Here is a 13,305-nt window from a genome sequence, read left to right on the forward strand (position 1 = left end):
TTCAGGTTAATTCAGTTGTGAACATACATGACTGACTCACAACCATAGTCATTCTCTAATTCACAAGGACATCATCACCACCATCACCACCATTCTCATTATTTCATATTTATTAAGCACTCAGAATGTTCTGGCTCCCCACTCCAATAACTGCATTACCACTTCTAACCATTCCTCTCCCCCACCCCACCCCACCCCGATTCCAATCCCCAGATCTTTGGGAAAAGCTATATAATCACACCTGGCCCTAAAGACACAATGTATATAAGGACAAACGTCTTGGAGACCCCTGGAAATGTTTGGTCTTTGGGCAGTCTGTCCCTGGCACTACAACAGATATATATATATAAAATCTTTGTTCATATCTGTACAATATTGATCTTTGCTGGTTGCTTAAAATAGAACCTAATTCTCTCTACTATAGCATCTCCTACATCAAATTCTCTCACAACAAAGGGAGGCCCAGCTTTACAAACTGACCAAGAATTCCCTATAGCATATCTAGTTACTGTGAAATCTGTACAGCAAGCTATTTTTCCCTAGGGATGTTGCCCCCTAGGGCAAAGGGGGCACGCGGGGATGATAATAGACACACTCATAAATCCAGTTTAGATTAGTGGCCATGACAGATATCTGTTTGGGAAGGAGACTCTTTTTTCCTAGACATTTCGGATGACCATCCTGGGCCCACCTGAGGAGTGCTAAGAAACAAAGAGTCCCTCTTAATTCACATATTGTCTAAGGGTACCTTGAGAAGTTCTGAAAATTTTCCCCAGAAAAGAAGATACCCTGGAGTTCCCATTTATAATTGCTGCTCCCGATGATGTCTTTAGTTAAGTGGCATTTCATTTATCAAACTGGGATTTCCTGGGATGCTCAGAAAAGGCTAGATAATGATAGAATAACTCACCCCAAAGAAATCCTATTCAAGTCTAATGGCTAGGTAGGGAGCCAATGGCTGCCTTGAACACAAAATTGGCTCCTTCCCAAGCCTAGTCCTGGCCCAAGTATTGTTCATGCCAAGAGGAGGGGCTGCTTCCTCAGATACCTCTGGTGAGAGCCAAAGCCTTACACTGGCAGGCAAGTTAACCAATAGAAAGAGCTGCTGGTTCAAATGGTTGATAGGAGTGTGACACCACTAATGAGAAAGTCATTAATCACATGTTGCTGGTGGAAGGGATGAGTGCTGGTCATGGGCTAGAGACTGGGAGCTGTGAGGATTTGGATCACAAGATGGGTACTGGGTTTGGGAAACCTCCTTTCCAGGCAGCCAGTCAGTCACATCAGGGACCACCCAAGACTGCTGATCAACCTCCCCAGAGAACACTTGGGATGGTTTATCAACCTCAGTGATGTCCTGAGACAACAGATTGATTGCAGAAGCTTCCTGGACCAGCCTGCCAACCTCCACAGACAACTCCTCTGGGACCTCTTGGGCTGGCCTGACAATTTCCACAAGGATTTCCTGAACCAGGCCACCAACCCCTACAGGGAACCCATGGACGAGCCTGCCAACCTCCTCAGGGACCAACTGGTATGGCTGGCTGACCTCCTCAGGGTTCTCTTGGTAAAGCTGGCAGATTTCTTCAGATACTTTCTGGCATAGTTGTCTGGCCTTCTGGCATGGCTGGCTGATCTCAGAGACCTCATGGCATGGCTGGCTGACCTCCTTGGGGATCTCCCAGCAGGGCTGGCTGACTTCCTCTGTGACATCCTGGCATGGTTGGCTAATCTCAGGGACCTCCTGGAATGGCTGGCTGATCTCAGCAAACTCCTGGCATGACTGGCTGGTCTCCACAGGTGGATCCTGTGGGGACTGGTTTGGTTCAAAAGGTTTTTTCTCCCCTTCTATGGGTTCTTGTGCTCCATAACCAAGAGCCTCCTGGGGCTGCCCAAGGCCTTGACGTTCTTCAGTCACATGTGAACTTAGGGAGGATTGATCACTGTAGCCAAAACGGGAGTTACCATCCATTGCAGTTGGGGAGGAAGGACCAGCACTGGACACAGTGCTGGAAGGACCGCTGCTGTCTGTAAAGCAAAGCCAGGAGACTGAGTCAGACCAGCTGGAAGAGTAGGTTCTACCCTACATATGTAATTCAAATGCCAGAATGGGTGACCCATGACTTCTGAAAAGAGGGCCTGAATTCCTCCTAAATTAGGCAGAAACTCCTAAATAAGTCTCTGCTCAGCTCAGTAACTGTCACCCTGGTCTCATGTACACTAGAAGAGTAGCAGTAAAGTACATCTGAGACTTGGAGAGAGTGGTGAGGCCCACCTCACCCTGTTTTTTCACAAATGTACCCAACCCAACTCCAAATTCTCATAGCCCCTCATTCCTACCTTGGAGGTACATGAACACTTTAATCCAGTGGTTCATAACTAGAGGTCCACATCAAAATTACCAGGGAAATTTTTTTAAAATACAAATTTCCAGGTTCTATCTCTAGAAATTCTAATCTATAGGCTTAAGGTAAAGATGTGGGGTAGGGATGGAGGGTACATTATCATTTTGCTGAAAACACACCAATTGATTTAGATATACATCTTCAGTTCAGATATACATCTTAAAAAATTAAGAATCATTTCTTTAAGCAAAGATCTCTTTTGCACTATTCCCATGGGGGTCATATATTTCTGAGGCAGGAGTAATCATTATAACCCAAGAGATAATTAAGTAGGAAAGTGTAGAAAAACCTTTTAGGTGAGATAAATAGTAAAGAAACTGATTTATTCAAAGCTGGAAGTTTGCCGTGATATCTCCAAATGGCAGCAATTCCTAATTAACCTTTCTGGCCCTGGGGGTCACTGATCCCTTTAAGACTCTGAGGAAAGTTAAAGACTTCCCAGAAAATGCATGTATGGGTATTCACTCTAATTTTTACATGTACCAATGTTAGTTTCTTAGTTTTGATCATTGTACTGTGGTTTATTTAAGATGTTAACATTAGTGGAAGCTGGATGAAAAGTATACAGAAATGTTCTGAGTTATCTTTGCAATACCTCTGCAAGTCTAAAATTATTTGAAAATAATGAATTAAAAAATTAAATTCCAGACTCTTTAACAAAAAGTAAAATTTGCAATAATTTCATTGAAGTAAAAAAAAAAAAAACAAATTTCCCAAATCCTGGCAACAGTATAATGAAGTTCATTATTCAAGTGTAAATGAACTTCAATTACACTGTGGGGCAATTCATACTTCAGCCTCCACTTCCTCATTGACCTGTAGTAGAACTAACCTACTTTCACCTTTGTAAATATTATATTTGTTGTTATCAAAGTAACTGTATATTTAATGTGCTTTGGTATCAATATCAATAATAGATTTCAGAAGCAAGGGACACCTGAATATCTTGTCATCAGGAGAACCGGGGAAAGTTGGTATGCCTAAGCCTGGAAAGGTTCAATTTGTCATTGAGTTTAAAGTATGCCATTTATCTCTCCTCTGGGAGGGATCACAGGAGGCATGCTTCAGAAAGAAAAGAAGAATGTTATTGGGGGGCAATAAGGCTTTAAGAGATATATAGCCTATTTCTGGTGCAGACAGACCCTAAAGATGAGGCTATCTGCCTGATACTGAGTCAAAGGCTTGATAGTGGAATAAAAAAAAAAAACAAATCTGTAAACTGAGCCTTACCAGGTTAGTAATACCCTTAAAATCCAGCTAGTTGTTTGATTCAGGCAAATCAAAGAGGTTAGACAGAAATAGAAGTGGAAGAAGGATAAGATTTCCAGGGCACAGAACCCAAAAACACTCTAGGAGAGAGATAAAACGGGCAATTGGCAAGGGGAATATAGGACAATCTGGAATTCAGAGGAAGAATTTTTGATATCGGGGAGGAAAGTTTCTTCCTTATACTGGGTGCCAGTAAAAGGGCAAGATTCTGCAACTGTTTACCCCAATGCTGAAATATGAATCTTTGCTTCAGTCCTGTTCAGGTAAAATGATAGAAGCTATGCTTGGTTACCGTCATTCATGAAATAACATGGGAAGGATTTTCCATTACCATTTTCTCTGGCCCATAACCCCACTCTGATTGCCATTGCCATCTCCCTTGCAATCACCCTAAAAACTCCTTGTGGCTCCCCTGTTCACACTGCTACAAAGATAATTAGTGACAGGATAGAGATGATAAAGAAGAGATGAGGAAGAGCAGCACCTCAACTTGAACAAAAATTTGAGAAAAGACAACTAGATGGATATTAATAGCAGATTCTAGTTTCCTGCTCCCAGCTACGTTGCTTCCCTAGTCATCTTTCCTTGAGAAAGCTACAGAGACCACAGGGGATCTGAGGAGAATGAGGTGTCTATCCTTTTTTCCCCAAAGGGTCCTCTGAGTCTCTCTCTTTTAGGAGACTCTCCAATGAGATAGAGAGGACACGGAGAATAGAATTTAGAGATAGAATGAACTGATCCCTTTTCATCTTGGAAGCCACAGATAAGACTGCTTACCCAAGTGGATAGTCCCAGTCTCTCAGTCCTCATCTTCTTGCCCCTCATACTACAAGTTCCTCATTAACTAACCCCTCCATCCCATTCACTCTTTGTCTAGGCAGTTCTAAAAGGATTACTTACACCAAGGGGGCTTCTCAGAGCGCTGCTGGAGTTGCAGGGGAGGTGAATGAAGAGTACGGGGTGGGGAAAATGGACTATCTGAGGCTTGGTGGCTGTGCATTGACTCAAAAAAGGCTAGAGAGGTGGGAAAGAGATGGAAGAAAAAAAGCATATGAGGGAGAATACAAGAGCCACAGGTTCTCAACAAAAGTCAAAGCCAAGTTATACGTCCACAGGCTAACAAGTAGCACTTCCTAGGGACCCTTCAACCTAACCATTTTCCATTTTTAAACTTTATATTACAAACATTTTCAGATATATTTTTAAAAAGTAGTTTAAAGATTAGTACAATAAATGCATATATACTCATCTCCTAGATTTAACATGTTAATATCTTTCCATCTATTTTTTCCATGCTAAAATTTTTTAAAATGTCAGATATTATGAAACATTTCATCTTTAAATTCAATATGCATCTCTAAAAAAAATTCTCTTACATTGCCACATAACATTAATAAACCTAACTAAATTAATAATAATTCTCTAATATCACATAATAACCAGTCCACGTTCAAATTTTCCCAATTATTCCCAACATGTTCTTTATAGCAGGATCCAAATATGGACCATGCGTTGCATTTGTTATTTCTCCAAAGTTCTTTTAATCTAGATTAGTGCCCCCACCCCCTTTTTCACATTGACTCTTTTGAAAAGAACAGGCCAGCTGTCTTGCAGAATGTCATGTCCCACATTCTGGATTCGCATGATGGCTTCCTCATGAAAACATTAAACTTGTTTCTATATCCCTCATATATGCTATAAACTGGTGGTTAGATCTAAAAACATTGATCGTTATATAGATTAAGGTTAACTGATTTTGTCAAGAATACTTTAGGAGGTGATGCTTTGTATTTATATTGTATCATATCAGAGGCACATAACATACTGTTGTCCCAGTATAAATACGGCTAAATTTACTAACTGGTTAAGGTAGTGCCCACCACATCTCACCATTATGAAGTTTTCCCCTTATGATTAGCAAGTCATACATGGGGTGATTCTTTTTCATTGTGCATATTTCTAGTTCTGCATCAATGATGTTAGAATCCATTGATGACCTTTAATTGCTTTATTAGGGTTATTAAAATGATTTTCTAATTCTATCATTCCTTCAGCATATTATTTGTAAGGACTAACCTTCCTTCTTCAACTGGGACTATTTGACTACATTGAACTATGGTTCTTACTGAAAAGGTAGGATGTTTAATTCTCTCTCTCTAATTACCAAATTTCAGAGTACATTGTTGGTGAAAAGTCTAATAGTAGCAGATGGGTTTTATTATATTTTTGCTATCTCTTTTCCAAGATTCATTGTGGGCTCAAGGATTTTTTTTTTTGCATGGGCAGACACCGGGAATCTAACCCAGGTCTTCAGTATGGCAGGTGAGAACTCTGACACTAAGCCACCATGGCCCGCCCTCAAGGATTTTTATATAGTCAATGTGCTTTAATCACTTAAAGTAAGTATTCTTTTTTTTCACTACATGGTCAGGCACTGGGAATTGAACCTGATCTCTGGCAAGAGCTCTGCCACTGAGCCACTGTTGCCTGCCCAGTGAGTATTCTTTTTAAGGCTCAAATTCTCCCAATTCTGGTCAGTGGGTTTCCCTTTGTTCCACTACAAGATGCTCCAGGATCACCTTGTGCACTCCTTGCTCATGTGTTCTCAACTAAATTGTTTTTTGGTGGAAGGTGAAAAAATTTTACATATTGCAATGGTTTGTGCCCATAAAAAGAACACAGTACATAAACACATATATGACACCTGTGACACTAAAATTTCATGGGGTGGGGTATGATTAGGAAAAAAATATCTAAAAAAGCTCCTTGAAGGGGGTGGGGAGGGTGGTTAAAAATCACTGCCCTCGACCAAGAATCAGTCATTTAACTGAGGAGTCCTGGCTTTATTTAATGCTAAGGGTGCTCACTGTTATTCCTTTTAGTGCAGAGAGTTATAAAAAGCACTAAAAAAACTGAATTCATATGGATATTTCCAATTCAAATTTAATATAACAGCACTTTTAAAGACTTTTGAATTTATATCTTGTATCTAATTTTCCTTACTTTGTTTTAAAACACTATTAATATTACTAATAAACTACTGAATGAAGTTTAAGATTATTTTATAGTTCACCTTGTCCCACTAAAGTACGTGTAGTCAGAGTACAATATTCCAAAATTATTTGAAAATTTGTTTTCCCTGTGTGTATACATTACTATTTTGATATATAGTTATGGTCATTTCTTCCTTTTTTTTTCCTTTCAATTTTAGGATCGTCTTCTTTTCCCTTTTAATTTAGTTATTTTGGGGGGGGGGGGGCGGGGGGTTGGTAATACATGGTCTGGGAATTGAACCCGGGTCTCCTGCATGAAAGGTGAGCATTCTACCACTAAACCACCTGTGTACCCTAGTTTAATATTTTGAAAGACATTTATGGGTTCAAAAGTCAAAGATAAATGGTAGCTCAGTGGCAGAATTCTCACCTGCCATGCTGGGGACCCAGGTTCCATTCCCGGAGCCTGTCCATGCCAAAAAAAAAGTCAAAGATATATACAAAGGCATAATCAGAGAACTTGTGTTTCCATCCTTGTCTTCTCAACCCCATTACCTACTGTTCTCTAGAAGTTACCATTTTTATTAGTTACTGGTTTATACTTTCAGCATTTTTTTGCAAATATATTTGTATTTTTTCCTTATTTCCTCTCCTTACTTACAAAATAGATAACATATTATTAACACTATCCTGTATCTGGCTTTTTTCACCAAATAATTTATGCTGGAGATTACTTCAGGTCAGAAAAATAGATATCTTCTTCATTTGTTTTAATTGTGTTTCACAGTTTTTTCAACCACTGTCATACCGAAGGACCTTTGAGTTGTTCCATTATTTACAAATAATGCTACAATGAAAAGAAGGAAAAAAAGTTGATTGTGATGATAAAAAAGTATTTAAGCCATTTAGCCTCTTATATTCTAGAGCAGCTAGAAGGAAAAATATGAGAGGATTGTATGGCAGCCCATAACAAACTCTGGGGATCTATCCTGTAACCACTTGTTGAAGAGTGCTTTGAAAACTATTGCTTTTTAATTTCTTTGCTTTGTATATATGTTATACTACACAATAAAAATAGTTTAAAAATGCTACAATGAATAACCTTATATAACTTTATTTCATACTTGTTTAGCTATAGCTTCAAAATATATTCCTAGAAGTGGATTACTGGGTCAGAGGGTAATTGTACCTGTAACCCTGTGAGTTATTACAAAAATTTTTTCCATAAGGGTTGTACTTCTCCCACCAACAAAGCATGGGATTGCCTGTTTCTTCACAGACTTACCAAGAGAGTACTTTGTCAAATATTTGGATTTTTTTCTCTCTGATAGGTGAGAAATGATAACTCAGTTTAGTTTTCATTTGCATATCTCTTATGATCAAGGTTGAACAGCATTTCATATATATAATGGGCATCTGCATGCTTTCTCTGTAAATGTTCTTTTTATTAATAACATTTTCAGACTTCTCCTTCATATACAAGAGCTCTTTGTATTTCAGGATGATTAGACATCTGCATATGATATAAATTGCCCCCCAAAACAATTCTTTGCTTGTGATTTGCTGTTGTTTTTGCTTCTTATTTTAAAACGTGCATATGCTTTAATTTACCAATCTTTTCCTACTGCTTCTGTATTTTAAGTTTTGAGTCTAATTAGGCTTTCCTTAGTTTCATGTGATAAAGGAATTTATTCCACTGCTTTCTTTTAGTACTTACGTGGTTTAATTTTTTTTAGTACCAGTGAAATTCACATAACATAAAATTAACCATTTTAAAGTATACAATTCAATGGCATATAGTACATTCACAATATTGTATAATCATCACCCCATATAGTTTCAAAATATTTTGATCATCCCAAAAGAAAACTCCATACCCATTAAGAAGTCACTCCCCAAATAATGAATGTCATTTAAAAATGGTTAAAATGACAAATTTTATGTTATAAATATTTTACCACTCCAAAATTTTTTTAAAAAAGAAGTCATCCCCATTTCCCTTTTGAAATTCCATATGAAATTTGAGAATCCTACAAAAAAAAAGGGTCTTTGGAATTTTAAAGGGATTGCATTCAATCTGTAGAATGCTTTGGGTAGTATGGCCATCTTAATATTGCCTTCTAATTCATGAACATGGGATGTCTTTCCATTTACATACGTCTTCTTTGGATTCTTCAGCAATATTTAGTAGTTTTCAGCATACAAGTTTTTTACCTACTTGGTTAAATTCATTCCTAGGTATTTTATCATTTTAGCTACTATTTTAAATGGAATTGCTTTCTTAATCCTTTTTTGATAGTTCATTAATAATATATAGAACACAATTGATCTTTGCATCTTGTGTCCCGCAAGTTTGCTAAATTTATTCATTAGCTCTAGCAGTTTTTGGCAGAATCCTGGGGATTCTCTAAATACAGGATGATATAATCTGTGAATAGAAGTAGTTTTATATCTTTCTTTCCAACTTGAACACTTTTCACTTCTTTTTCTTGCCTAACTGCTCTGGCTAGAACTTCCAGCACTTTGTTGAATAACAGTAGTGACAGATGGAATTTTTGTCTTGTTCCTGATCTTAGGGTAAAAGTTTTACTCTTTCAACATTAGGTATGATATTAGCTGTGGATTTTTCATAATTGCCCTTAACTATGCTGAAAAAGTTCTCTTATAGTCCTAGTTTTCAGAATTTTTTTTTGTTTGTTTTTTTGTTTTGTCTTTTTAACAACAAAGGGTGCTGGATTTTGTCAAATACCCTTTCTGTGTCAATTGAGATAATCATGTGGGATTATTTTCTCTTTGTTTTATTAGTGTGGTATGTTACATTGGTTGATTTTCTTATTTGAACCACCGCTGAAATCCTAGAATAAATCCCACTTGGTCAGGATGTATAACACTTTTAATATGCTGTTGGATTTGGTTTGTTAGTATTTGGAAATTGAGATGTCCCAGCACTATGAGTTGAAGAGACTACTTTTCTCCCATTGAATGGACTTGACACCCTTGTCAAAAGCCAGGTGGCCAGGTAGAATAATTGCCCGCCATGTGGGAGACCTAGGTCTGATCTATGTTCCATGCCCCGCCCCCATCCCCTGCCCCCCCGGAAAAATTTAATTGGCTAGAAGTGACTGAGAAGCAGAAAGGTAAACAGTGGTGTATATACATGATGGAATATTGTGCAGTACAGAACGGAACAATGTCATGAGTCAGGCAACGAGGTGAATGAACCTTGAGGATACTATGTTGTACAAAGTAAGCCAGAACAAAAAGACAAAAATTGCACGGTCTCTTTTAGAGAATACTTATAAGAAAATTGGGGCCTAGATTGTAAGCTCTTATAGCAGTCACATTCATTCCTATGCTTTAAGTGTTATTTCTAGATTCTGAGATGCTGTGCTATATGTGTATAAACTGGTATTTCCCTGGAACTTTGGGTATCTGTGTGACACCTAAGTAGGTGTTTTGCAGCCTGAAAGTCAGCATTGCTACGTACAGCAACTGTGAGAGAAATGGAAAAAGAGATCAGGCTTCAATTAGAGATAAGAACAAAGTCAGTCTGGTTTGAACTAAAGTAAGTCAAAATACAAGGTAAAGGATGACAGAGTCTGTATTTTAGAACTTCACCATTATATGAGACCAAAGAAAGAGAGCTTTATTTTGTTCAAAAACTAAATTTTCTGTAGCATACAATCTAACTCAACCTGTCTGGATAGATCATTTTAACATCCAAACCCAAGGAATGTAGAATAGTAACAAGGGCTTGTAATTCTGTATAGCTTAATGTAATATCCAGATACATTCCAGAGTATGTTGGGCAGTTAAGTTAAAAGTATAGGCAAAGTCCCTTGAGGGACTGGAGAAAAAAAACGGAACTATTAAACTTTCCCATGTGGGAATTCCCTGATACTGTCTCAAACATTAGGGATTCTCAAGTCAATAGACCAAGCCCCTGATCTTAAGGCTTGCTCTTATGAAACTTGCGGAGAAGCTAAGCCTACCTATAATTATGTCTAAGAGTTACCTCCAGAAAACCTCTTTTGCTGTTCAGATGTGGCCTCTGTCTAAGCCCAGCTCTGCAAGTAAAATCATTACCTTCCCTGTTATGCAGGACGTGACATCCAAGGGTGTGTGTCTCTGGCAACATGGGACATGACTCCTAGGGGCGAGCCTGGCCCTGGCACTGTGGGATTGACAAGGCTTTCCTGACCAAAAGGGGGAAAAGAAGTGTAATAAAATAAGGTATCAGTGGCTAAGAGAGTTCAAATAGAGTTGAGACACTATTCTGGAGGCTACCCTTATGCAAGATTCAGCTGGATAATGTTAATTGCCACAGTTTGCCAAACCCCAACCAAAATCATTCCTGTTAACTCTAAAGAACACCCAGGACTCTATATGAGATCCTACAAAAGCTGCATGCACTAAGTTTACTTTTTAGAAATCTAAAACCTTCAGATGGTTCCTAGGCCAGTTAAGTCCTAAAGTCCAGAGGGGCCAGCCACTCCAAGAACATAAATCAGTTCCTCTATTGTTGACACCACTTTTCAACCTGAAAATAAGTTAGAATGCATATAACCAAAATATCCTTAAAGATTGAGAGAAAGATCAAAGGAGAAGGAGTAGTTATAACAAAGAAGTTAGGATTTAATCAATGAGTATGACTACCAAAACATTATATTGACATTTCTTTATAGTCTCCAGTGTCTTGGAACAGCTAGAAGGAAAAACCTGACATTGTGGAACTGTAATCTATACCAAACTTTGAAATCTGTTCTATAACTACTTGTTAAAATGTACTTTGGAATTTATTGCTTTTTTTTTTGTATTTATGTTATATTTCACAGTTAAAAAATCAACTGTCCATAGATGTATGGGATAGCTTTGCTGATATGGAATTCTTGATTGACTGTTTTCTTTCAGCACTTTAGATATGCCATCCAACTCCATGTTTTCTGATGAGAAATCAGCTGTTAATCTTATTGAGGATCCCTGTCCATAATGAATCATCTCTCTTCCTGTTTTCCAGATTTTCTCTTCATCCGTGTCTTTCAACAATTGGTTATAATATGTCCCAGTGTATAGCTCTTTGTGTTTATCCTCCTTAGAGCTCACTGAGCTTCTCTGATGTGTAAATTCATGTCTTTTATCAACTATGGGAAGTTTTCATCCATTATTTCTTTAAATATTCTTTCCATCCCTTTCTCTCTCCTCTGGGATTCTCATTATGTATATGTTGGTACACTTGATGGTGCCCCACAGGTCTCTTAGGAGGATCTGTTTATTTTTCTTCATTCTTTTTCCTTTTTGGTCTTCAGATTGAATAATTTCAATTGACCTATGTTCAAATTCATTGATCCTTTCTAGCGTTTTGACAGAGATATTTTTAAATTCCAGGAGCTCTCACACACACACACAGAAAAAAGGAAAAAAGAAAGAAAGAAAAAAGCTCGCCCAGTCTTTGCATTTGTATTGGGACATTCCTTCAATGTTTAGTCAGGCCACTTACAAATCTGCCTTAGCCTTAACTTCCTGTTTGTGCTGAGCCTAGATATATCTGCCAGACATGAAAGTCTGGGGTCTCCCCATATCTTTCTGGGCATATATCATGTCCTGGAGATGCATATATCTTTCTTTCTTTCTTGTTTCTTTTTTCAAATGACCAGATTTTAGTTTGGGGAAATAAAACAAATTCCAAAAATATTTTAAGCCATAAATAATTTCAAGTGAATGGGAACAGTAATGATTCAACATCATGCAGAAATAAGCAGTCATTTGCACTACAGGAGACAATTTTATGCAAAATGTTTAAAGTTAAATATCTCAAGGCAAATATTCACTTAAATTCACAATGTCTTTGTTCACCTTTCATCCCAAGAAAAATACACTTCAGAAACTCTTCAATTTGTTTCTCATTAACAACTATGATTTAGCCTTTTCTAACCTCTCATATCTGATAACCAGATTTTTTAAAGATATCACACAAAGCTTTTTAAACTATTAAAACAGCCAAATATTTCAAAGATGTTTTTTTCTTAGCAGCCAACCATATCAAAAGTGACAGACTATTAGATTGTTTTCTTTTAGTCTCATTTTAGTAAAAGAGAAATGAATAATATCTTCTTCTGCAATTCACAAGATTTTTTTACATTAAATATAGTGGCACAAAAATGAAACTGAATAAAAGAGTCAATGATTCTAAGGTACCCTAAGCATAGGGACTTTCAAAATAAATCAGTTTTAGTTGGCTGTTTTACAACTTAGTTGAAATTTTTCTGACATGAGAGTCACTTTGACATAGGCTAATCTAAAAAGGTTGACTTCTTCTCCCAGGTTAACATAAACAGCTTGTTCCCAACTACTTTACCATAGCCCTTCCCTCCATACCCAAAGTTTAGGTAAGTTTTGACAATCCTATCTTAATCAAAAGATGGGACATATTTGGAATAAAAAGCATAGTTCAAATTAGGAAACAAAGTACTTTGTTATGGTGATGATGGTTTTTACATAAGGAAATAAATGTTTTTAAATAATGAATGCAAAATGTAGCATCTATTTTGGGACATTATGGTTTAAAATGCTATTTACTTTTTTTTTGTATGCTACATGGTGGGGGTCACATTTCATTCTTTTTCCATGTGACTATCCCG

General features: G+C 37.5%; 1 protein-coding gene across 16 annotated transcripts in view; it reads right to left on the reverse strand.

Moving 5' to 3' along the window:
- PPIP5K1 (diphosphoinositol pentakisphosphate kinase 1) overlaps positions 1-13,305 on the reverse strand; it is a 55,337-nt gene that overhangs the window by 3,004 nt on the left and 39,028 nt on the right. For 15 of the 16 annotated variants that reach the window (XM_077127650.1, XM_077127655.1, XM_077127653.1 and 12 more), the window contains 2 exons: positions 4,575-4,688; positions 93-2,028 (listed from right to left, as the gene is read on the reverse strand). In XM_077127650.1, coding sequence (XP_076983765.1) covers positions 1,154-2,028; positions 4,575-4,688 — 989 coding nt within the window. In that variant the 3' untranslated portion in view covers positions 93-1,153. Of the gene's footprint in view, positions 1-92; positions 2,029-4,574; positions 4,689-13,305 lie in introns of those variants that run through there. The other variant, XM_077127662.1, reaches the window with a different exon arrangement.

Source organism: Tamandua tetradactyla, chromosome 14, assembly GCF_023851605.1.
Source record: "Tamandua tetradactyla isolate mTamTet1 chromosome 14, mTamTet1.pri, whole genome shotgun sequence".
Taxonomy (NCBI): domain Eukaryota; kingdom Metazoa; phylum Chordata; class Mammalia; order Pilosa; family Myrmecophagidae; genus Tamandua; species Tamandua tetradactyla.